General features: G+C 41.4%; 1 protein-coding gene across 5 annotated transcripts in view; it reads right to left on the reverse strand.

The window, feature by feature from the left end:
• The window catches only part of LOC140731911 (protein CASP-like), a 725,429-nt gene that overhangs the window by 305,904 nt on the left and 392,794 nt on the right, over nt 1-26,731 (reverse strand). For 3 of the 5 annotated variants that reach the window (XM_073053886.1, XM_073053888.1, XM_073053889.1), the window contains 4 exons: nt 26,151-26,252; nt 24,863-25,725; nt 9,723-9,806; nt 7,914-8,079 (listed from right to left, as the gene is read on the reverse strand). The exons of 1 other annotated variant lie outside the window; for it this stretch is intronic. In XM_073053886.1, coding sequence (XP_072909987.1) covers nt 7,914-8,079; nt 9,723-9,806; nt 24,863-25,725; nt 26,151-26,252 — 1,215 coding nt within the window. The remainder of the gene's footprint in view (nt 1-7,913; nt 8,080-9,722; nt 9,807-24,862; nt 25,726-26,150; nt 26,253-26,731) is intronic. One more of the 5 variants, XM_073053887.1, reaches the window with a different exon arrangement.

Raw genomic sequence — 26,731 nt, forward strand, 5'->3', positions numbered from 1 at the left:
GAATTCTTCATTAAGATGGAGAGTGACATAGTTAATTCAGAAACAAAGGTTCTGAACTTAAAGAAGGGTAACTTTGAAAGTATGAGACTTGAATTAGCTAAGATAGACTGGCAAATGATACTTAAAGGGTTGACGGTGGATATGCAATGGCAAGCATTTAAAGATCGCATGGATGAACTACAACAATTGTTCATCCCAGTTTGGCAAAAGAATAAACTTGGGAAGGTAGTGCACCCATGGCTGACCAGGGAAATTAGGGATAGTATCAAGTCCAAAGAAGAAACATATAAATTAGCAAAAAAAAGCGGCACACCTGAGGACTGGGTGAAATTCAGAGACCAGCAGAGGAGGTCAAAGGGCTTAATTAGGAAAGGGAAAAAAGATTATGAGAGAAAGCTGGCAGGGAACATAAAAACTGACTGTAAAAGCTTTTATAGATACGTGAAAAGAAAAAGATTGGTCAAGACAAATGTAGGTCCTTTACAGTCAGAAACAGGTGAATTGATTATAGGGAACAAAGACATGGCAGACCAATTAAATAACTACTTTGGTTCTGTCTTCACTAAGGAGGACAAAAATAATCTTCTGGAGATGGAGGAACTGAGGGAAATACATGTTAGTAGGGAAGTGGTGTTAGGTAAATTGAAGGGATTAAAGGCAGATAAATCCCCAGGGCCAGATGGTCTGCATCCCAGAGTGCTTAAGGAAGTAGCCCAAGAAATAGTGGATGCATTAGTGATAATTTTTCAAAACTCCTTAGATTCTGGATTAGTTCCTGAGGATTGGAGGGTGGCTAATGGAACCCCACTTTTTAAAAAAGGAGGGAGAGAGAAACCGGGGAATGAAAGACCGGTTAGTCTGACATCGGTGGTGGGGAAAATGCTAGAGTCTGTTATCAAAGATGTGATAACAGCACATTTGGAAAGAGGTGAAATCATCGGACAAAGTCAGCATGGATTTGTGAAAGGAAAATCATGTCTGACGAATCTTATAGAATTTTTTGAAGATGTAACTAGTAGAGTGGATAGGGGAGAGCCAGTGGATGTGGTATATTTAGATTTTCAAAAGGCTTTTGACAAGGTCCCACACAGGAGATTAGTGTGCAAACTTAAAGCACACAGTATTGGGGGTATGGTATTGATGTGGATAGAGAATTGGTTGGCAGACAGGAAGCAAATAGTGGGAGTAAACAGGACCTTTTCAGAATGGCAGGCAGTGACTAGTGGGGTACCACAAGGCTCAGTGCTGGGACCCCAGTTGTTTACAATATATATTAATGATTTAGAAGAGGGAATTAAATGCAGCATCTCCAAGTTTGCGGATGACACGAAGCTGGGCGGCGGTGTTAGCTGTGAGGAGGATGCAGGGTGACTTGGATAGGTTAGGTGAGTAGGCGAATTCATGGCAGATGCAATTTAATGTGGATAAATGTGAGGTTATCCACTTCGGTTGCAAGAACAGGAAAACAGATTATTATCTGAACGCTGGCCGATTAGGAAAAGGGGAGATGCAACGAGACCTGGGTGTCACTGTACACCAGTCATTGAAGGTGGGCATGCAGGTACAGCAGGTGGTGAAAAGGGCAAATGGTATGTTGGCATTCATAGCAAAAGGATTTGAGTACAGGAGCAAGGCGGTTCTACTGCAGTTGTACAAGGCCTTGGTGAGACCGCACCTAGAATATTGTGTGCAGTTTTGGTCCCCTAATCTGAGGAAAGACATTCTTGCCATAGAGGGAGTACAAAGAAGGTTCACCAGATTGATTCCTGGGATGGCAGGACTTTCATATGAAGAAAGACTGGATCGACTAGGCTTATACTCACTGGAATTTAGAAAATTGAGGGGGGATCTTATTGAAACGTATAAAATTCTAAAGGGATTGGACAGGCTAGATGCAGGAAGATTGTTTCCGATGTTGGGGAAGTCCAGAACGAGGGGTCACAGCTTAAGGATAAAGGGGAAGCCTTTTAGGACCGAGATGAGGAAAAACTTCTTCACAGAGAGAGTGGTGAATCTGTGGAATTCTCTGCCACAGGAAACAGTTGAGGTCAGTTCACTGGCTATATTTAAGAGGAAGTTAGATATGGCCTTTGTGGCTAAAGGGAGTAGGGGGTATGGAGAGAAAGCAGGTACAGGGTTCTGAGTTGGATGATCAGCCATGATCATACTGAATGTCGGTGCAGGCTTGAAGGACCAAATGGCCTACTCCTGCACCTATTTTCTATGTTTCTATGACTCTCACCTTCGGTCCTGACACCTTTCCTTTCCAGTCCATCTGGCCCAGTGTTTAAAATTGTCTAAGCACTGGGTCATCTCCTGAACTCGGACCCGGGACTGCCCTTTCCAAATCAGCATGGCGCGTAGATGGATCAAACTTTGCTGCCGGTGTAGGTGGACAGAGTTCAGAAAGGCCTCCACTTCAGATTTTCTCCACTCCTCTCGCTCCAACTACATCTCTGAATCCAACTCTAGCTTCTCCTGGAACACACTTCAACCTTGCCCCGGCTCTGTCTCGGACCCGCATGGCTTGACCCTTGGATCAGTCCCGCCTTCGCTCGTCTCTTCCTTGTTTACAGTGATCATTTACCACAATTTCCCATGTTATCAGTAGAGTATTTAGTCCAAATTCTCGCTTTGAGAGCCACTAGTAAACTGTCACCCATGTTCAGTAGCACCACCTTAAACCATAATTATTAACCAATCCATAATTAGATAGATAGATAGATAGATAGATAGATAGATAGATAGATAGATAGATACTTTATTCATCCCCATGGGGAAATTCAACATTTTTTCCAATGTCCCATACACTTGTTGCAGCAAAACTAATTACATACAATACTTAACTCAGTAAAAATATGATATGCATCTAAATCACTCTCTCAAAAAGCATTAATAATAGCTTTTAAAAAGTTCTTATGTAGTTTACTTAAATACTAATACTAAATTGAAACTAATAGCATCATGATCACTAGATGCAAAATATTCTCCTACACTAAGTTCCATCACCTGCCTTGTCTCAATTTCTATTTGGGGATCTAGTATCACACTTTTTGTTGACGAGGGTAAAGCAGTGGATGTTGTCTATATGGACTTCAGTAATGCCTTTGACAAGGTTCCGCACGGAAGGTTAGTTAGGAAGGTTCAATCATTAGGTATTAATATTGAAGTAGTAAAATGGATTCAACAGTGGCTGGATGGGAGATGCCAGAGAGTAGTGGTGGATAACTGTTTGTCAGGTTGGAGGCTGGTTACTAGTGGTGTGCCTCAGGGATCTGTACTGGGTCCAATGTTGTTTGTCATACACATTAATGATCTGGATGATGGGGTGGTGAATTGGATTACTCAGTATGCAGATGATATAAGATAGGTGGTATTGTGGATAATGAAGTAGGTTTTCAAAGCTTGCAGAGAGATTTAGGCCAGTTAGAAGAGTGGGCTGAAAGATGGCAGATGGAGTTTAATGCTGATAAGCGTGAGGTGCTACATTTTGGCAGGACTAATCACAATAGGACATACATGGTAAATGGTAGGGCACTGAGGAATGCAGTAGAACAGACTGATCTAGGAATAATGGTGCATAGTTCCCTGAAGGTGGAATCTCATGTGGATAGGGTGGTGAAGAAAGCTTTTGGTATGCTGGCCTTTATAAATCACAGCATTGAGTATAGGAGTTGGGATGTAATGTTAAAATTGTACAAGGCATTGGTGAGGCCAAATTTGGAGTATTGTGTACAGTTCTGGTCACCGAATTATAGGAAAAATGTCAACAAAATAGAGAGAGTACAGAGGAGATTTACTAGAATGTTACCCGGGTTTCAGAGAAAGGTTGAACAAGTTAGATCTTTATTCTTTGGAGCGTGGAAGGTTGAGGGGGGACTTGATAGAGGTATTTAAAATAATAAGGGGGATAGATCGAGTTGATGTGGATAGGCTTTTTCCATTGAGAGTAGGGGAGATTCAAACAAGAGGACATGAGTTGAGAGTTAGGGGGCAAAAGTTTAGGGGTAACGAGGAGGAATTTCTTTACTCAGAGAGTGATAGCTGTGTGGAACGAGCTTACAGTAGAAGTGGTAGAGGCAGGTTCGATATTGTCATTTAAAGTAAAATTGGATAGGTATATGGACAGGAAAGGAATGGAGTGTTATGGGCTGAGCGCAGGTCGGTGGAACTAGGTGAGAGTAAGTGTTCAGCACGGACTAGAAGGGCCGAGGTGGCCTGTTTCCGTGCTGTAATTGTTATATGGTTTTTCTGGCTGGGACTTCTATGAAACTTACCTGAACACATTTGACAAACTCTTTCCTATCCAGCCCTTTTTACCATATGGGAGTCTTAGTCAATATTGGAAAATTAAAATTATCTACTATCATAACCTTATGTTTCTTGCAACAGTCTGCAATTTCTCTAGAAATTTGTTCCTCTAAAATCTGCAGACTGTTGAATGGTCCATTAATAATCCCATAAACATAGTCATAGCTTTCTTATTCCGCAGTTCTACCTATAAACCCTCACTAGATGAGCTCTCCAGTCTGTTCTGACTGAGCAATGCCATGACTAGTAATGCTACCCCTCCTATTATACGTTTGTAATTCCTCCTACTCTATCATGTCTAAAACAATAAAACCCTTAACACTGAGCTTCCAGTCTTGCCCTTCCTGTAAATAAGTGTCTCTAATGGCTGTCATGTCATAATTCATAATGCTAATCCACACCAAAGCTCATTCGCCTTTCCTACAGTACTCCTTTCATTGAAATATTAGAACATTATCCCCAGCATGCTCAACCTTTTGATCCCTGACTTTGTATGTACACTTAACAACATCTTTCTCCACAACCACTCCACTATCTATTCTGGTGCTCTGGTTCCTAACCACCTGCAACTCTAGCTTAAACCCATCCTCTCCCCATGCAGCATTATCCTACCTTTCCGCTAGGATAATCAGTGAAGAAACTCTCTGGCAGCAGCTGTGAAGGTGGTCATTTATACCTCCAGCTCCGTACAGGCTGTGCTAGGAATAACAGTTGCATCTTGCAACTTGAACCTTCTCCTCAGAAAGACAGCATCAATCTGAGAACTCACAGATTGCAAGTTCTCAGTTGTTGTGGGCAACTATCCACTGGACCCTACATAGCTTAGAAGGGGCACATACGAACCCCCAGATGTCCATAAATCAAATCATAATTCTCTCCTACAAATGGCCTATAACTATATGCAAACAATCATATTGACTGATACACAGAAAACATCCTTGATTCATTCATCATACAGCATCTGTGCCCTTCCTTCATCTTTGAGGTGTGTGCCATACCAATAAGGACAACAGCTATTCTCTGACCAGCTGGCTCCTCTCCGTCAAAGGCCGTTATGCTAGTGGTACAGCCTGACCAAGCAGATCTTCCACATCTAGGGATGCCTACCTTCCAGAGAAATTTAAATCTTCCCTTCAACAGGAGTATAGTGAAACCCTCTCTCACTACTCACCATGACCTCTGCTCTTACAGAAATTTTATCGGTGTACATCTAGTTTAACACATACATGACTGAAACCAATCTATAATTATCTCGCAGTGTGTAATTCATAGCAACCTGTTACATCCACAGAAATTAGGGAATAATGCCATCTTCAAATCTTTCAGCTGAAGGAGTATTGAAAAGAGGGAGGAAAGGGAGAAATAGAAACCCTTTCCGAAAAAGCAAGTAATCATACTCCCATTCCAGCAAGGAATATCCCTTTCTCTACTCCATTTCATTTTTATCTTTCCTATGATGAATATCATTTCAACATCCAGTTGACTGCAATTACAGAATCCCTTACCATTGCCAAGTCAACAATATCCACCTGTTCTGTAAATTACAGTTCTGCACTGCTTTGGTCTTCTGTATGACTTTATGAAGGTGTATTCAGAAGATGGATTTCTCAATCATGAGCCTTTTAAATTGGAATTGTATTTTTAAATTGGAGAGAAAAAGAAAAAACACAAATCAAAAATATGTGCAAGTTACAACATTGAAGGAAACTACTTGCCGATTATGCATGTTCTGATTCTTCGCTGAGTTATTATTGCTCCCACTCCACTGGTTCAGTCACTGTTTTTATCTTGTTATCTTTTGAATGTTTCTATCCAGTTTCTTTGAATGACTCTTGAAGTGCACTCCAAATCATGATATTAAGAAATATTTGTCATTTTTGCCACTCACTTTCAACCTAAGCCCTCCTTTATTGGACTATCTGCTGCTGGAGATAAAGTAGCTGTTCAGTTGTGTATTTTATAAAAGTCACAAATGATTTAGAGTACCTCTATCTTTGGTACAAAACTTGAGATACCTGAAATCCAAACCAAAAGCAGAAATGCTGGAACTACTTAACATATCATACAGAATCAGTGGCGAGAGAAAGTTAGTTAAAGTTTCAGGTCAAGGACTGGAAATGTATAAAGACAGGCATATTTTAATTTGCAAAAAAGAAGCAGGCAGGTGGTCATAGAGAGAATGCTTGTGATAAGGAGCAGACCAAATTCGTCAAAGTAATGAATGACAATTAAAAGCATAAAAGAGTCAAGTTGGTGAAGACTTCTTCAAATTCTATCTCCTATCATCTGTACCACATGTTGCTATAGATTCAGATTCAATACCATACAATACTTCACATCCAGTGTCCCAATAAACATTCATACCATAGAGCAGCTAGTTCAAAAGAATTTCTATTTTTAATTTGATTTTGATTTATGCCCTCCTACCCACCCCCAACCTCCTCAGATAGAGGAAAAACTCTATACACAACAGATTCTGAAGATGCTGGAAATCCAGAAGAATGCACACAAAATGCTGGAGGAACCAGCAGGTCAAGAAGCCAGAATAAGAAGGTGTGGGAGGGAGGGTAAGGAGTACAAGCTAAAAGGATAATAGGTGAAGCAGCTCTGCAGTTTTAACCGTGATCTTTAATGGGTCTGTTGAAAACTGTATTTCTATTTCCCATCTGGAATGTTGTCATTTCTTTCATGAACCAATCACTTTGGCACACTGATACAGCAGGTAGTGCTGCTGCAACACAGTGCTAATGATCCAAGTTCAATTCTGACCTTCAGTGCCGTCTGCATGGATTTTGCACATTCCCCCATGATCAGATTGGTTTCATCCCACGTTTCAAAAGATGGGCTGGACATGCTCAAAGACATTTGCAGGGGTGATATTTAACAAACTTTGACATGGAACTCCATTAGATGTTAGAACTACTGGGGAAAACAGACACTAGAAAAATAGACAAGTCCAAGGGAAAGCTAATGGCACATGTAGTTGAGCCATAATTTTCATCTTCCTTTCAAGATAGTATACATCTATCTTTTCACAACCTTACAGACCACCTTTATCCTTCATTCAGGTCACCTTTACCCTTATCTTTGTGACTGAAAGAGCAAAAACTCATTTAATATTTCCTTGTAGGTACAACCATGCAAGTTCCTTAGAAGACTTTTTTGACCAAATAATTTTTATAATGTGATACTTTCTATTTTACTCTGTGATCAAACCAAGTTTCTGAAGCAAATTAAAATAGCAACTCAAGTTTTCCAATCTGGCCCTTGAGAAAATTGGCCTGTATTGCTACTTTCAGTCATTCGTACATCTGTATCAGAGTTGTTTTGTTATTTTTCTTGTTTCAATCCTCATTTCCTAATTACATGTTCTTATTCTCCCCATCAAAATGTACCACCTCTCACTTAAAATGAAATTTTTTTGTTAATCTAAACCATTCTGATTAGAGGCAATTAATCGCAAACAAATTGATTCTGAATCTTTTGGATGAATCAAAAACTTGAAGAAGAAAATTATAGCAATAGATAGAGAAAAGGCAAGAAAAGGCAAAGGTGTAGATGCAAGTTCTACACTGATCTAATAAATGGCTATTTCGACTCACCCTGCCCCGGCTGCTGGACCTGGGATGGAAGAACATTCTGCCCAAGTTCACCATTTAACCACAGTTGCATACGAATGAAGGGTTCTCGGCCTTTTTGAGTCAACTTGCTCCAGGGCTTGGGCCGCGACAGCATGTCACTCACACTTCCTTGTGAAAGGCCCAAAACCTGGAAAAGGGAAAACCACAGCAAAGAGAAACAAAGTCCTTAATCAGTTATGTTTCCCTTGATTTTTCTTTCAGATTTGGTGATAGTAAAACGAGTCTTACATTTACAAACATGGAGAATGCATCAAAATATTATAAATCATTTCAAGTATCAGAAAGTTGTTTCAGTGGGTTACTTACCCCGATTTAAGTCAGTCATACAGATAAGTATATAGAGAACATTGAATTTCTAACAGTAACTTATTTTATTGCTGTTATTTATCGCATTAATTCCAACATTTTTAATATTTTGTTTCTTTCAATAATTTCCATTCCTTCCCTGCCACTTTCGTTATTCCTTCCTTAGTTTCTCAAAATCATTTCTCATTCTTTCTGTTCATGTAGTCTATGATTTATTCATTAATGAAAAAATAGTGCACAAGCTGCTTACTTTTGCATAAAAAGTTTGATTATGTGACAACATAGATAAAATATAAAACAGCATAATTCTCTGTTCTCTAAAGCATTTCCATTTCACTTTTAAAAGAGTAGACTAAAGATTGCCTTCAGCCTAATTTTTTTTTCAGACTCTCCTCTTAGTGCATGGACAGTATCTTGACATTTCAATATCACTATCACAAACTCCAGTAGGGAAGCCAAATCTAGGAATTGACTGTGGGAATTTCAAATTCAGATTCAGATTCACTAATTTATCACATGTACGTCAAAACATAGTGAAATGTGTTGTTTGTGTTAACAACCATCACAATCTACGGATGCCCCAGGTGTCACCACACATTCTAGTGCCAACATCTCATGTCTACAATGTTTAACAGAACCCAAGCAACAGTAACACAACTTCAAAAAAACCCCCAAAAATGCTAAAAGCAATCTTTCTCTCTCTCCCTCCCACCCATTCACACACACAGAAGGCCTCCAATCCCAGGCCAGGCCACCTCTGGAATCCTTGTCCCTACACTATCAGACTCGGCAGACACTAGGCCTGGACTCACAGTCATGGACATTCTGCCTTCAACTTACAGACACAACGATCCAGGGGCATTGACTATTAAGCCTTGACTAACTCCCTGTGCTGCCCCCAAAAACATCTCTATGAACCTACATAAACGATCAGTCTGAGCCAATATCACAACTTGGCACCATTTTAACTGGAATTACATGATACTCCTGGTTCAGTAGCAAGGAAAAACGGAAGTCTCAAAGAAACAACGATGTTCTGAACAAAGACATCATAATTGACCCTACCAAACAAGTAAATGGACTACATCTTTTTCACAATAAATAGAATTACATAAGAACTAGAAAACAAGGGCCTCTTTGACCGCTAAAGTACCTCAATCTTAGTTCCAAGTGCAACAGAAAGGTTAAACAATGGGACATGCCCTCAAAAACAGCTGAAATTATATTTCCAATGCTGTTGGTTAAAATTTACATTGTTACATCAGATTGTATAGCGTGGCTCTAAACAGGATATTTAACAAGTTACCACCAACATCAAATGATACGCGACCACATGAAGCAAAAAGCAGGAAATAATCTGAAATCAGTTTCACATTTTGCAAAAGCATTTATACAATGGTTCTGGACCGGACATTCTCTGTTAACAACAAAATGGAGTTTCTTAAGAATTAATGAGGGACTTACCGGTGTTGCTCCAGTGCAGAATGCTCCACGGTAGTCATTTGATGTGGCCGGTGAGGAGCTGGGTGGTGTGGTCAGACGTAACACCTGAGTGATGACAATTAGAATGATAAATAGTTCCCTTCTAAGTGTTATCACACTGGTGCTATGACATTGAGAAGCCAGAACCATTGTATAATGGAAACCATATCCTCTGATGTGGGAACAAAGATGTTTGTTTTTCAAGTTCCACATGTGTGCGGTCACGCAAAAAAACAAACTCAATTCAAATTTATCATCTGCTAAATGTAATATTGGCTAACTTGTGGCCAGAATTGAACTGCATCAATCACTTCCCATTTGAGATGTCGAGCACAACTTATTTTCAGAGACAGATATTAAATCTTGCCACTGGCACTGGCCTGTTCTCTATTGTGCCAGAAGCTTAAAAAAATTCCATGGCAGGTAATTTCACATCAATATCTTTCTAAACAAACTATTAACAAAATCAATAGCTTAACTGAAATAAAATAATGATTTGTTTTGCTTTAATCCATGCTATATTTAAGAATTACGAAAGCAATTGTGGGATGTGTACATGCTGAACACAGCAAATTATTTACAATGTCCAAGAATGTGAAGGCCTCAGTTCTATGTATGAAAAAGTTACTTTGTGATTTTCACAGAGTAATTTTGGGGTTCCCTAATAAACATTTTGAAGCAGGACTGTTGTGGAAGGGGTGAGCAGCTTAAGTTCCTGGGCTCAGAGTATCTACCCTGGGCTCAACATATTAATGCAATCATGAATAAGGCATACCAGCGGCTATACTTCATTGGGAGCTTCAGGACATCTGGTATATCACTAAAGACTCTCACAAGTTTCTACAGATGTACAGCAGAGAACATACTGACTGGTTACTGGTGTGGAGGCTCCAATGTACAGGATTGAAAGAGGCTACAGAGGGTTGTAGACTCAGCCAGCTCCACCACGGGCATAACCCTCCCCACCTACTGAGGACATTTTCAAAAGGAGCTTCTTCAAGAAGGTGTCATCCACTATTAAAGACACTCACCATCCTGCACGCCCTTGTCTTGTGACTACCATTCAAGAGGAGATACAAGAATTTGAATAGCAACACTCAACATTTTAGGAATAGCTTCTTCCCCTCTATAATCAGATTGCTGAATGGTCCATTTGCTCGTCCTCTTTTCCACTATTTGTTTATTCATTGCAACTGAGTAACTTTAATGACTTGCAGTATTTTGCAGCCACAATACAATTTCATGACATATGCCAGTGTTATTACACCTGATCCTGAGTTAAGATCTAGAGGCATCAATGAGACCCTCAGAACCTGTGCTATAACCAGATTGCGGTTTATAACCATAACCATATAACAATTACAGCACGGAAACAGGCTATCTCGGCCCTTCTAGTCCGTGCCGAACGCTTACTCTCACCTAGTCCCACTGACCCGCACTCAGCCCATATCCCTCCATTCCTTTCCTGTCCTTATACCTATCCAATTTTACTTTAAATGACAATACCGAACCTGCCTCTACCACTTCTACTGGAAGCTTGTTACACACAGCTACCACTCTCTGAGTAAAGAAATTCCCCCTCGTGTTACCCTTAAACTTTTGCCCCCTAAATCTCAACTCATGTCCTCTTGTTTGAATCTCCCCTACTCTCAATGGAAAAAGCCTATCCTGTTTAGAGGGGGAGTGGCCATTTTGAGAGGGGTTTTGTGCTGCTGTTGAGATCAAAGCTTTGGTGAGGAAGGCAAGTGGTAACCAGCTAATGAACTCCTGATGAAGGGTTTCGGCCCGAAACATCGTCACTACCTCCTCCCATAGATGCTGTCTGGCCTGCTGAGTTCTGCCAGCATTTTGTGTTTTTATTGGTAACCAGCTAAGAATTTTTTCCTTTTTTTTCTTTCTTTCTTATGAAAAGAACTTGGATAAAGGATATGGAATATAGGCCAGTGGTAGGCTCCTCCTGTAGGATGTAAGACACCAGGAGCATATCCAAACATAAGAGTCAAAGAGCACTGCAGTGCAGAGCTGGCCCTCAGCCCATCTAACCTGTGCCAACCAGTTTTACTGCCAAGTTCCATCTCTCTGCACCCAGACCAGAGCCCCCCTTTTCATCTGTTTACATATAGTACCTATCCAAACTTCTCTTAAAAGCTGGAATTTAACTCACATCACCACTACTACTGGCAACTCACCCCACACGCACACCAGCCTATTTAGAAACACAGAAAACATACAGCATATGGGCTCAGTTCAGGAAATGCTATGGTTTCCAGGGGTTTTCCATTTCTAGCCCTGTCGCACATAATCACCTTTTTTTACCTACCACGTTCGATTCAGCATTCCATGTTTGGTACAGGAAGGGCATTAGACATTTTGAAGATCTCTTCATTGATAACCGCTTCGCTTCTTTTCAACAGCTCTCTGTTAAGTTCAACCTGCTTAACGCTCACTTTTTCAGATATCTCCAAATCCGACACTTTACTGCTCCTTTAATTCCTAACTTTCCTGAAATGCCTGCGAAAAATGCTATGGACCTATTTCTCTCCATTAATCCACTAGGTAAAGGTTTAATTTCAATTATCCAAGATAAACTAGCAGCCTTACGACGGGCCCCTGTGGATAAAATTAGAATGGCCTGGGAGCAGGATTTAAATATCTCCTTATCCGAGGAGAGCTGGGACTCAGTTCTCAAATCGGTTAACTCAACCTCTCTTTGTGCTCGCCATTGTCTCTTACAGTTTAAGATTGTTCATAGAGCCCATATGTCTAAATCTAAACTATCTCGATTCTACCCTGGCATTAGTCCGCTCTGTGATAAACGCAAGAGGGGCATGGCTTCTCTCATCCATATGTACTGGCTCTGTCCTAGCTTGGAGAAATTCTGGAAAGATGTCTTCACTACACTATCGGGTATTCTGAATCAGCACCTAGAACCTAACCCCTTAATTGCTCTGTTCGGTTTTTGGGGCGAGACAGATTTATGTCTGGGTCCGACCAAATGCCGAATACTATCCTTTGCCTCTCTCCTGGCGAGACGCTTGATCCTCCTTAGATGGAGAGATGTTGCCCCGCCCACTCATGCGCAATGGCTTAACGACATTATGGCCTGCTTGGACCTCGAAAAAATTCATTATTCAGTTCTCAATTCGGATTTAAAGTTCCATAAGATCTGGGGGCCTTTTATCGAGTACTTTCATAACCTTCCTCTTGACTAGGGTTTTTTTTTTCTTTTCGGTCCCTTGCTTTCATCTCCCTTTTTTTTTCTGGTAGTAGGCATTATTATCCTCTGTTGCTAAGTGTATTCACAGTCTGGGAGTTTGACTGTCCGGACTTATACTCTCTATATTGTGTGGTGGTTGGGCTGGAATTGTTGTTTTTTTTTCTTGTGTTGTGGGGTTTGGGGAGGACACTAAGCTCACTTGTCTTTAATTTAGGTGCTTTTTTGTTAAATTCTCTTCCTCTGTAGCATATTGTTATTGCATGCTTAACCTTGCTCTGTATTAATGCTCCTCATTGGGATTTGGGGTTTTTAATTTTGTAAAATGTTTTGAAAAACTAATAAAAAAAGAAAAAAAAAGAAAGAAAACATACAGCACAATACAGGCCCTTCGGCCCACAAAGCTGTGCCGAACATGTCCTTAACTTAGAACTACAGAGGCTTTACCCATAGCCATCTGTTTTTCTAAGCTCCATGTAGTCATCCAAGAGTCTCTTAAAAGACCCTATCGTTTCTGGCTCCACCACCGCCGCTGGCAGCCCATTCCGCGCACTCACCACTCTCTGCGTAAAAAACTTACCCCTGACATCTCCTCTGTATCTGCTCCCCAGCACCTTAAAAGAGTGCCCTCTTAAGCTAGCCATTTTAGCCCTGGGGAAAAGCCTCTGACTATCCACATGATCAATGCCTCTCATTATCTTGTACACCTCTATCAGGTCACCTCTCATCCTCTGTCGCTCCAGGGAGAAAAGGCCGAGTTCACTCAACCTATTCCCATAAGGCATGCTTCCCCAATCCAGACAACATCCTTGTAAATCTCCTCTGCACCCTTTCTATGATTTCCATGTCCTTCCTGTAGTGAGGTAACCAGGACTGAGCACAGTACTCCAAGTGGGGTCTGACCAGGGTCCTATATGGCTGCAACATTATCTCTCAGCTCTTAAACTCAATCCCACGAATGAAGAAGGCCAATGCTCCATATGCCTTCTTAACCAGATTCAACCAGCATAGCAGCTTTGAGTGTCCTATGGACTCGGACCCCGAGATCCCTCCGAACCTCGACGTTGCCCAGAGTCTTACCATTAATGCTATATTCTACTATCATATTTGACCTACCAAAATGAACCACTTCATGCAACCCACCAATCCTCCAGAATCTCTCCCGCCCTCATTGATTGATCATTGCCAGAAGCTCAGCAATCTCCTCCTTCACTTCCCACAGTAGCCTGGGGTCCATCTTGTCTGGTCCCGGTGACTCATCCAACTTGATGCTTTCCAAAAGCTCCAGTACATCTTCTTTCTAATATCTACATTCTCAAGCTTTTCAGTCTGCTGTAAGTCATCCCTACAATCGCCAAGATCCTTTTCCTTAGTGAATACTGAAGCAAAGTATTCATTAAGTACCTCCGTATTTCCTCCAGTTCCATACACACTTTTCCATTGTCACACTTGAGTGGTCCTATTCTCTCATGTCTTATCCTCTTGCTCTTCACATTCTTGTAGAAAGCCTTGAGGTTTTCCTTAATCCTGTCTGCCAAGGCCTTCTCATGGTCCCTTCTGGCTCTCCTAATTTCATTCTTAAGCTCCTTCCTGCTAGCCTCATAATCTACTAGATTCATATCATTCCCTACTTTTTTGAACCTTTCGTAAGCTCTTCTTTTCTTCTTGACTAGATTTACAACAGCCTTTGTACACTACGGATCTTGTACCCTACCATCGTTTCCATGTCTCATTGGAACGTACCTATTCAGAACCCCATGCAAATATCCCCTGAACATTTGCCACATTTCTTCTGTACGTTTCCCTGAGAACATCTGTTTCCAATTTATGCTTCTAAGTTCCTACCTGATAGCCTCATATTCCCCTTACTCCAATTAAACGTTTCCCTAACTTGTCAGTTCCTACCCCTCTCCAATGCTATGGTAAAGGAGATAGAATTGTGATCACCATCTCCAAAATGCTCCGCCACTGAGAGACCTGACACCTGACCAGGTTCATTTTCCAATACCATTACAGCCTCTCTGCTTGTAGGATTATCTACATATTGAGTCAAGAAACCTTCCTGAACACACCTAACAAACTCCACCCCATCTAAACCCCTCACTCTAGGTAGATGCCAATCAATATTTGGAAAATTAAAATCTCCCATCACAACAACCCTGTTATTATTACTCCTTTCCAGAATCTGTCTCCCTATCTGCTCCTCATTGTCTACGTTACTATTGGGTGGTCTATAAAAAACACCCAGTAGAGTTATTGACCTATTCCTAACTTCTACCCACAGAGACTATGTAGACAACCCCTCCATGACTTCCCCCTTTTCTGCATCCATGACACTATCTCTGATCAACAGTGCCACGCCCCATCTCTTTTGCCTCCCTCCCTATCCTTTTTGAAACAACTAAAGCCTGGCTCTTGAAGTAGCTATTACTGCCCCTGCACCACCCAAGTCTCTGTAATAACCACAACATCATAGCTCCAAGTGCTGATCTAAACTCATCCGCTTCATTCATGATACTCCTCGTATTCAAATAGACACACCTCAAACTATCAGACTGAGCGCGTTCCTTCTCTATCACCTGCCTATCTTCCCTTTTGCACTGTCTCCAAACTTTCTCTATTTGTGAGCCAACTTCCCTTTCCTCCGTCACTTCAGTTCAGTTCCCACCCCCAGCAATTCTAGTTAAAACTCCCCCCAATAGCCTTAGCAAACCTTCCCCGCCAGGATATTGGTCCCCCTTAGACTCAAGTGCAACATGTCCTTTTTGTACAGGTCACACCTGCCCCAGAAGAGGTCCCAGTGATCCAGAAATCTGATTCCCTGCCCCCTGCTCCAAACCCTCAGCCACACATTTATCCTCCACCTCATTCTACTCCTATACTCACTGTCATGTGGCACAGGCAGTAATCCCGAGATTGCTACCTTTGAGGTCCTGCTTCTCAACTTTTTTCCTAACTCCCCTGCAGTCTGTTTTCAGGGCCTCCTCCCTTTTCCTACCTATGTCATTGGTACCAATATGTACCATGATCTCTGGCTGCTCCCACTCAGAGTCCTCTTGAATAGTTCATCTTTCACCCTAAACTTATGGCCTATAATTCTAGTCTCTCCCAACTTCAGGGGGAAACCCCTGCTGTATTTTTGCATAAATTCTCAGATGATAGTTTACAGTTCTAAGATACATTGGCTGGTTGAGTGGCATTGCAACAACAGCTTTGGACTCAATGTCAGTAAGATCAAGGAATTTATTGTGTGCTTCAGGAAAAGGAAGTCTAGGGATATAACAAGCGCAGTGGATGGAGGGGAACAGATGGACAATAATTATTTGGATTTGTTGAAGGCATTCAATAAGGTGCCACATAAAAGACTTATCCATAAGATAAGGATACATAGAGTTGGGGTGATATATATAGAATGGATAGAAAATTGGTTAACTTTATAAAGTGGAGGGTTGGGATACATGGTTGTTTCTCTGGTTGCCAATCAGTGCTGAACAGTGTGTCATAGGGGTAGGTGTTGGGCCCGCAACTATTCACAATACACAATAACGATCTGGAAGAGGGGACTGAGTGTAGAGCATCAAAGTTTGCTGCTGACACTAAATTAAGTGGAAAAGCAAATTGTGCAGAGGATACAGAGAGCCTGCAGTGAGATATGGATAGGTTAAGTGTGTGGACAAGGGTCTGGCAGATGGAGTACAATGTTGATAAATGCGAGTACTGGAAGGAAAAATGGAAGATCAGATTATTATTTAAATGGTAAAAGATTGCATGCAGCATGCTGCTGTACAGAAGGACTTGGGAGTGCTTGTGCATGAATCAGAAAAAGTTGGTTTGCAGGTGCAGCAGGCTATCAAGAAGGCAAATGGAATATTGGCCTTCATTGCTAGAGAGATTTAATTTAAGAGCAGGAAGGTTATGCAGCAACTGTACAAGATACTGGTGAGGCCACAGCTGGAGTACTGCTTGCAGTTCTGGTCTCCTTACATGCCAAAAGGATATACTGGCTTTGAAGGCGGAGCAGATGAGGTTCACCTGGTTGATTCCAGAGATGAGGGGGTTAGACTATCAGGAGAAACTGAGTCACCTGGGACTGTACTTACTGGAATTCAGAAGGATGATAAGATATCTTATAGAAACATATAAAACTTACGAAAGGAACAGATAAGATAGAGGCAGGAAAGTTGTTTCTACTGGTAGGTGAGACTAGAACTACGGGACATAACCTCAAGGTTCTGGGAGAGCAAATTTAGGATGGAGGCGAGGAGGGACTGCTTTTCCTGAAGAGTAGTGAATTTGTGGAATTCTCTGCCCAATGAAGTAGTGGGGACAAACTTAAGACAAGGTTGGATAGATTTTTGCATTGTAGGGGAATTAAGGGTTGTGGGGAAAAGGCAGGTAGGTGGAGTTGAGTCCATGGTCAGATCAGCCATGATCTTATTGAATGGCAGAGCAGGCTTGACAGGCCTGATGTCTGAGTCCTGCTCCTATTTCTTACCTTCTTATGGGACATACACCAGCCTCATCGAGAGGTCAGCAGTGGAAAGGGTGACCTTGACTGGGTGTCAACACTTCTGAAGTTCTCTCATGGGCTCAACATATTGAAGCAATCAGGAAAAAAAACATGCCAGTGTCTATATTTGATTTGGAGTTTGAGGAGATTTGGCATGTCACCAAAGACACAAATTTCTACAGATGTGCTGTGGAAAACATACTAACTGGTTGCATCACTGTCTGGTATGAAGGAACCACTGTACAGGATCAGAAAAAGCTGCACAACATTGTATACACAGCCGCTCCATCGCACTAGGTTCCCCAGCATCAAAGACATCTTGTAACTTATTTCATGTATTGCTGCAAATTTCATGGCATATGTTAGTGATAATAAACCTGATTCTGATAATTTTACATAACTCTAAGATCTCCCCTCAATCTCCTGCACTCCAGGGAATAAAGGCATGTTATCTATCCCTAATCATGCCCTACAAAATATATATTCCCCATCTACCTCATCTCTTTTGGCTCCATATATAGATTACCACACTGATCTTCAAGAGGACCAATTCTGTCCCTTGCTATCTTCTTGCTCTTAATATAATCTTTAATCTTGTCTACCAACACAACCTCATAACCTCTTTTAGCCCTCCTGATTTCTTGGTTAAATATCCTCTTATCTTTCTTATACTTCTCAAGTGGCTCATTTGATTTTGACTGCCTGTACCTGATATACACCTCCTTCTTCTTTTAACCATTCCACAATATCCCTTGAAAACCAAGGTTTCATAAACCTTTTAGCCTTGCGTTTTATTCTAACAAAAACATACAAATTCAGCAATCTCAAGATTTCACTTCTGAAGGTCTCCCACTTACCGAGCATACTTTTGCGGGAAAATAACTTATCCCAATCCACACCTGCCAGATCTCTTCTGATGCTGTCAAAATTTTCCTTTCTTCAATTTAGAATTTCAATCTAAGGAACATTCCTATCTTGCTCCATAATTATCTTGAAACTAATGGAATTATTATTGCTAGATCCAAAGTACTCCCCTACACAATTCTTTCACCTGTCTTATCTCATTTCCAAAGATCGATTATTGAGTTCTCTCTAGTTGGAACCTCTACACATTGGTTAAGGAAACTTTCCTAAATATATTTGACAAACTCTGTCCCATCCTGTCCTTTTGCAGTGTAGGAGTCCTTGCTAATGTAAGAAAAGTTTAAATCACTATCACAAACTTATTGTTCTTTCAACTGTCTACAAAACTTTGTTCCTCTGAAGCCTGCTAACTATTGGGATTTCTATATTGTACACCTATCAATGTTGTTATCCCTTTCTTATTCCTCAATTCCACCCATATTGCCTCAATAGACGAAACTTCCAATATATTCTTTCTGAGCACTGCTGTGACATTTTCCCTAATGAGTAATGCCACCTTTAATACCTCCCACTCCATCACGTCTAAAACAATGCAACTTCAAAACACTGTGCTGCCAGTCCTACCAAGTCTCACTGATAGCTACATCATCATAATTCATACGCTTACTGATACTCTATACTCATCTGCCCTACCTACCATATTCCTGGCATTGAATTAGTCCCACCATGCTCAGCCTTTCAGTATCTTTCCCTATGCAAGTAGGTTTAACATCTACTTCCTCCACATCCATTCCACTTGCTGACCTACCACTCTGCCAAACTCTATCTCATCCAGTCTTTTTACAGTATAATTTAAACTCTTTGGAGTAGCACTATCAAAGCTTCTGGCACGGATATTGGTTTTCTTCCAATTCTGGTGCAAACTGTCCTGTTTGTACAGGTCCCCCTGCCCTGGAAGACAGCGCAATGACTCAAAAACCTGAAGCCCTCTCTCCTGCACCATCTCCTTAGGCACATGTATCATCTTCCTTTTTCTGGCCACATTAGCAGTCCTGAGATCACCACCCTGGAGGTCAGGTCCTTTAACTTAGTACCTAACTCCATTAATTCACTTTGCATGACCTTGTAACCTTCTTGCCTATGTCTTTGGGATTTTGGCTGCTTATCCTCTCTCTTAAGAATCTTATGGAGTTTGATGACAGACGTCCCTAACTCCAGCACCTAGGAGTTTTGTTCTTGTCCAAGTAATCTCATCTGTGTTCCTTTCCTGTGAATCCTGTATCATTTCTATTCACATCTTCTCCCCATTTCCCTTCTGAGCCACAGAATCAGACTCTGCCAAAGAAGAAACCTAACTGCTATGGCTTTCCTCTACTATGACGTCCTCTCCAACAGAATCCAAAACAATATACTTGTTATTGAGGGGAACAGCCAGAGGGGTGGCCCTGTACTGACTACCTATTTCCTCTTTCTCTCTTGACGGTGACCCAGTTATCTCCATTCTACAATTTCAGAATAACTGCCTCTCTATAATAGTTATCAATCAATCCCTCTGTCTCCCAAATGTTCTGTAGGTCAGCTAGCTCCAGATCTCCTACACAGTCTGTAAGAAACTGCATCTAGATGTACTTGCAGGTGTAGTCATCAGGGACACTGGAAATCTCCCTGACTTCCCAAGTTGTGCAAGAGGAGCCCTGTGTTCCATTCATATTGTTCTACTTGTGCAAGAAAGAAAAAATTACTAGGATTTTGCCTTAGCTACTGCCTCTTCTCACCAAAGACTGTTGAGCCAAAGCCTCTGTTTCCTATTCTAAGCTTGTCCACTCACACTATGGCCACACTGTTTAAACCAAGCTCTTTGTATGGGCTATTGCCAAATGCTCAATCTCCTGATCAATTAACATCTTAAAATTTGTAGTTACGCCTCTTTTTGGCTCCAGCTACCTGCCTTTTAAATTTCCTACCCTTCAGTCCAGGTGACTGCTCCTGATACCAGTGTCCCTGGTGACACCTGTGGGAAGTGTGGCCAGCTGCATCTCATAATTGCATTTGGACTACAACTGGGCCCACACAGAGTATTGGGTATGCGAATTATGTTGTTGATATTTATATTTAGTGAGTTGGTCATGCTGCAGAAGAAGAGAAGATGGGTGACCACCAGGAATGAAAATTATGGAGCAAGAAGATAGTACAGAAGTCCCCTGTGCTCATTTTCCTCTCAAAAAGGTATATGTTGTAAATACCATTCAGAAACAGAGCAGCAACAGCCCAGTTTGTGGCACCAGAGTAGAGCTTTGAATACAGAAGGTAACGAATTACACTAGGAGAATGTTAGTGGTAGCAGATGCTATCATCTGGATGAGACTGCAGAATGGTATATAAACTCCTTGGTTCTAGATCATCATCTCAGTCCAGGATATTCTGAAGGGGGAAGGTGAACAGCCAGCATTAGTAGTATTATGTTGGTACTAACAATATATATACAGATAGAAGTTAGGATGAGGTCCTGCAACATGTTTAGGGAGCTAGGTAGCTCTTTAGAGGGCAGAACTTGAAAGATGTAATTCTCTGGATGGCAATAATGCTACAAGCTGGGTTACAAAGATAAATTAGATGATTGCGTAACTGAAGAGATTTTGCATGGGAAGGGCTTTATGATCCACCTGAACTTTCACTTTATAAGGTTTTCAGTCTTGCACACGGAGATTCCTCTGTTTGTCAATACTCCTGAGGGATATGGGTGTACCAGCCTCATTAGGGCTCCTAGGATTCAGTGATCAATGGGATTTCTTCTGGTGAAGGTATGATGTGTGCAAGTGGGATTTTTTGCACCTAAATTGAAAAGGGTTTGTTGGTGCTGTTGGCAGGGCTAAGGAGCACAGAGCACTTTTTCAAAAAAGTTCAGTAAGCAGAGCAGGCAGGTTACTGCACAAGGATACACAAAGCTAAATTGCATCTATTTTAATGCAGTGAGTCTAAACAGGATGAGAAATTAAGTTGAAGTTTTAATTAACATGTGACTGATAATATTGCTGCTGTCACTGAGACAAGATTGGTAAAGTTGCTGACAGCATGGAGGGTAATCTTCAAGGCCACAACGTGATATCGATGTATTGGTCAAACAGACTGAAAAATGGCAGATGGAGTTTAATCCAGACAAATACAAGGCTATGTATTTAAAGAGCACTAATGAAGTAAGTACACCAGTACCACAGGGCAGTATTGGGAAATTGAGATGGCAACAAAGGACAGAAGCATACAGGAGTGACATAGCTAGTTAAATTGTGTTGAAGCAACAACCTTGCACTCAACGTTATCAAGACCAAGGAATTGATTGCAAACTTCAAGAAGGGGAAGTCAGAACACACACTAGTCCTCATTGAGGGGTCAGCAGTGGCATCAACATCTCAGATGATCTATCCTAGGGTTTAACGTATTGATGCAAATAAACTGTTGACAACAGCTGTATTTCATTAGTTTTAGGTGATTTGTTATATCACTGAAGACCATAGGACCATAAGACATAAGGCCATAAGAAACAGGAGCAGAATTAGGCCATTTGGCCCATCAAGTCTGCTCTGCTATTCAATTATGGCTGATCCTTTTATCCCCTCCTCAGCCCACTACCAAACCTTCTCTCTGTAACCTTTTCTGTGTCAGTCAAGAACCTATCATTCTCTCCCTTAAATATACCAGGCCTCCACAGCTGCTGTAGTAATGAATTCCAGAAATTCACCACCCTCTGGCTAAAGACATTTCTTCGCATCTCTGTTTTAAATGGACGCCCCTCTATCCTGAGGATGGGCCTCTTGTCTTAGACTCCTCCACCAGGGGAAACATCCTTTCCACATCTACCCTGTCTAGACTTTTCAACATTTGAAGTTTCAATGAGATCTCCCCCATCCTTCTAAATTCCAGCAAGTATAGTCACAGAGCTATCAAACGTTCCTCGTTTGATAAATCTTTCATTTCCAGAATCATTCTTGTGAACCTCTTTTCTGTACATGCATTTCCACTGGATGCCTCACTGCCAATGGAGGCTCCAATGCAAAAGATCAGAAATGGCTGCAAAGACTCAGCCAGCTCTCTCACGAGTACAGACCTCCCCACCAAACACATCTTTGAAAGGCATCAATCATTAAGTACCCTCACCATCTGGGACATGCCCTCTTCTCATTACTACCATCAGAGGGGAGCTACAGGAGCCTGAAGACACACACTCAATGTTTTAGGAACAACTTCTTCCCCCCCCCCACCATCAGATTTTTGAACGGTCCTTTAACACTGTCTCACTATTCTTCTTTTGCACTATTTATTTTAATTTTTTATTGCAAATTACAGTAATTCTTAATGCCTGGTACTGTACTGCTGCCACAAAAATAACAAATGTCATGACATCTGTCAGCGTTATTAAAACTGATTCTGTTTCTGAAATTTCAAGGATCTTTAAGGCAGCAGCCCAAATAAATAACTTTATTAAGAAGGAATATGGAATACTGGTCCTCATAAGTCAAAGCCCTGAATACAAGAGTGTTTATAAATGTTTACAAAACATTGATCAAACCTCAAGCTAGAATCCTGCATGTAACTCTGATGAGCACACCTTAGGAAATAAGTGATAGTGCTCATGGGGATGCACGGGATCTTGCCCGGGATGAAGCATTTCACTTACAAGGACTAGAGAGGTTGGGTTTGTTATCCTTGGAGTGGTGAAGGTTAAAAAGGGACATGATTAAGGTATATCAAATTATGAGGAGAATACATAGGGTAAACTGCAAGTATTTTTCCTCATATCAAAGGTAGATAAAACTGGAGGACATACTGTATATTGAGAGTAAGGGATAACATATTTAAAGAAGATTGTGGGGAGTCTGTGTCTTTCTCATCCAGAGAATGGTGTATAACCTGGAAAACACTGTTTGAGAGAGTGGTTGAAGCTGGGTATAGATGAGTACTTCAAACCCTTGAGCAAAGTCAAGGAAGATGGAATCAATATCTACTGATCAGCATGAACATGATGGGCTGAATGGCCTATATCCACACCCTTACTTGCTAAAACAGGCAGGTTTCCAGTATAAGAAACATAGTAAGATTCTCTTTATCCTATTCAAGTCCAAAGTCTGATCCCACCTGTCATCTGAAGCATCCTCCAAACCAGAGCTCAGTGCTCTCCGGTTGTTGTACATTCCTCATTTGAATTATTTAATCATACTGCCATGTCTTCAGCTATAACCAGGCTTGGTTTTTGGAATTTGCTCCATTATCCTTTTCACCTCCTTCTCATCCTTTACCATACTCCATTAAAAACTAACTTGTTGTCCAATCTTTAAGTTGTCTCTCTGCTATTTCACACCAAGGATTGGTATCAATATTTTGAATGACGATTCTTCAGTAAAGTAGCTTGTGTATTTTATTACACAAACAAGAGAAAATCTGCAGATGCTGGAAATCTGAGCAACACACACAAAACACTGGAGGAACTCAGCAGGCCAGGCAGCATCTATGGAAAAAAGTACAGTTGATATTTCGGGCCAAAACACTTCAGCAGAACTGGAGAAAAAAAGCTGAGAAATAGATTTGAAAGGAGGGGGAGGGGAGAGAGAAATGCCAGACAATAGGTGGAACTTGGGAGGGGGAGGGATGAAGCAAAGAGCTAGGAAGTTGATTGGTGAAAGAGACAGAAGGCCATGGAAGAAAGAAGGGAGGAGGAGCACCAGAGGGAGGTGATGGGCAGACAAGGAGATAACATGAGAGAGGGACAAGGGGATAGGAAAAGGTGAAGGCAGGGGCATTACTGGAAGTTTGAGAAATCGGTGTTCATGCCATCAGGTTGGAGGCTACCCAAACGAATATAAGGTTTTGTTCCTCCAACCTAAGTGTAGCCTGATCCCGACAGTGGAGGAGGCCAAGGATGGACATATCAGAATGGGAATGGGAAGTGGAATTAAAATGGGTGGCTACTAGAAGATCCCACTTGCTCTGGTGGACAAAGCGTAGATGCTCGGCGAAGCAGTCTCCCAATCTACTTCGGGTCTCGCCGATATACAAGAGGACACACTGGGAGCACTGGAAACAGTATATGACCCCAACAGACTCACAGGTGAAGTGTTGCCTCACCTGGAAGGACTTTTTAGGGCCCTGAATGGTAATGAGGGAGGAGGTCTAGGGGCAGGTGAAACACTTGTTCCACTTGCAAGGATAAGTGTCAGAAGTGAGATCAGTGGGTGGGTGGGGGGAGACAAATGGACAAGGGAGTCGGGTAAGGAGCGATCCCTGCGGAAAACAGAAAGTAGGCGGAGGGAAGGACATGCTTTGGTGGCGGGATCCAGTTGGAGGTGGCAGAGGTTTTGGAGAATTATGTACTGGACGCGGAGACTGGTGGGGTTGTAGGCCGAAACTTCAACAGTACTTTTTTCTACAGATGCTGCCTGGCCTGCTGAGTTCCTCCAGCGTTTTGTGTGTGTTGTTGGGTATTTTAACAAGTTAATGTTGTTGGATATTTTAAAAACAAGTCCTTTTAAAGAAATAGCTTACTTTTTCCCCGAAGATCCTCTGGCAGATCCCATTCTTGGCCAACTTTTCCTTCACTTGTCGTGTTAGTTCAGCTGTGTCCACCTCCTGGTACATGTAGATCTCATACTGCTCTGGTGTTAGTGGTGGTATAGAAGGTTTAAGTGGTTTAGAAACAGGAATAAGAGGTGAAGAAGGCAGAGGACTGCTCTGTGGGGTCACACTACTACCAGCAACCACTGTGCCTAAATCAGATGCTTGAGAATAAGGGGATTCAGTGTTTTGCCATTCCTTCCAGTGGTCAGATGAAGCAGGCCCTTGCAATGAGTTTCGATCAAGTCTGCTTGGATTATTAAACCTATCTCTTCCACTGTTAATTTCCTCAGCTCTTCCATCTTCTGGATTTCTTCTGTCTGGGCAGACTGTGTTCCACCACTGGTCCCTCCAGGTACTACCTCGTCCCAATTCATTTTTAACTTGCTTAAGCATATTATGCGGTGTTTCTGCAACACCATGGTGTTCCGAGGTGCACAATTCATGTACTGGTTCCTTTTTTAATCCATGAGAAGTCTGTGTTGCATTGTTACTGGAATCCATCATGGAAGGCTTTTTCATGACTGTTAATGAGGAAGAGATTGATGATGACGACGACGTTGATGTTGATACTGTTGATGATGATGATGATGATGATGATGATGATGATGCTGCTGCTGCTACTTTGGATGAATGAAGGGTCAAGTCAGCTTGCGCAACAGGTGTTGGCTTCGGTGTCGGCTCAAGGCCAGCCTTCTGAGCTTCCATCTCACGCCGGGCCTGTTCCAGTATTGACCATATTGCTTCATCTGAACCACCACTGCTAGATGTACAAGGTGGCTGAGTTGAATCAACTGTAACATACAAAGGAAACAAAAGTGGGTATGGCATTCACAAACTCCTTTCTGAACTCCTACTCTGGAGGGCTGCAGATGCCCAGTCATTCAGCAGATACATGACAAAGAAATGTGGTATTAAAACAATCAGATATTATGTTGACAGCAACAAAAGGTGATTCTGAAATGGAAAATATTACTGAGGAGTCTTCAGAGGTCAAATGTACAATTCTTATTTTCAATATATGCTTTCCATTGAGAGTAAAAGATATACTTATTATCAATTTAGATGCATGTTACGTATGAGACTGGTGTTCTGTAGTTCACTGGTTGATTTGTTCAATGTTTATAGCCCATTTCAGGATTTATGCAAACCCTCCTCAGTTTTAACAAAAAAGCATGTGCAGGTGCACTTTACATCTGTAAGTTCAGTGTGCACTCACCATTTTTTTGCACCTGTAGTTCTCTCTTGGCTTGTTCAAGAATTGATTTGATGGCCTCATCAGAGCCTGTCTCAGGGGTTCTGATCCGTGTTGTGATGTTGCCTAGGCATCAAATAATAAACGGCAATTAATGCTGAGAAGATAACAGCCAGCAAACATTACCGATAGGTGTTTGTGTGTTTATCATCTTTCAGTTCTTTCACTCACTGATAACTTTTATTTCCAGAACAGATTTTGCCTAAAACCTAAACTGTTTTCTTCGACTAGAACAATCAGTTAAATATTGATTCCTCAATAGATCTTTGGATACCCTTTAACAACTGAACTGGAAGTCAAGGAAATTTCACATGATGTACTTTTTATTCAAGGCCAAAAGTGCAACAGAAGGGAAAACCAAACTTTACATTGCACGCAACAGAATTACACTAGAAGTTGGATCCATATTCAGATACTTGGAGAATATCACTAATGAGGAATGCATCATCCCTTCTAACAAAGGAATGCACTTTCTATATCAAGTAGTTCAGGTAGAATTTGTTTGTTTGTTTGTTTGTTTATAATCAAGTCACAGAGTTATACAG

This window comes from Hemitrygon akajei, chromosome 8 (assembly GCF_048418815.1).
Source record: "Hemitrygon akajei chromosome 8, sHemAka1.3, whole genome shotgun sequence".
Taxonomy (NCBI): Eukaryota; Metazoa; Chordata; class Chondrichthyes; order Myliobatiformes; family Dasyatidae; genus Hemitrygon; species Hemitrygon akajei.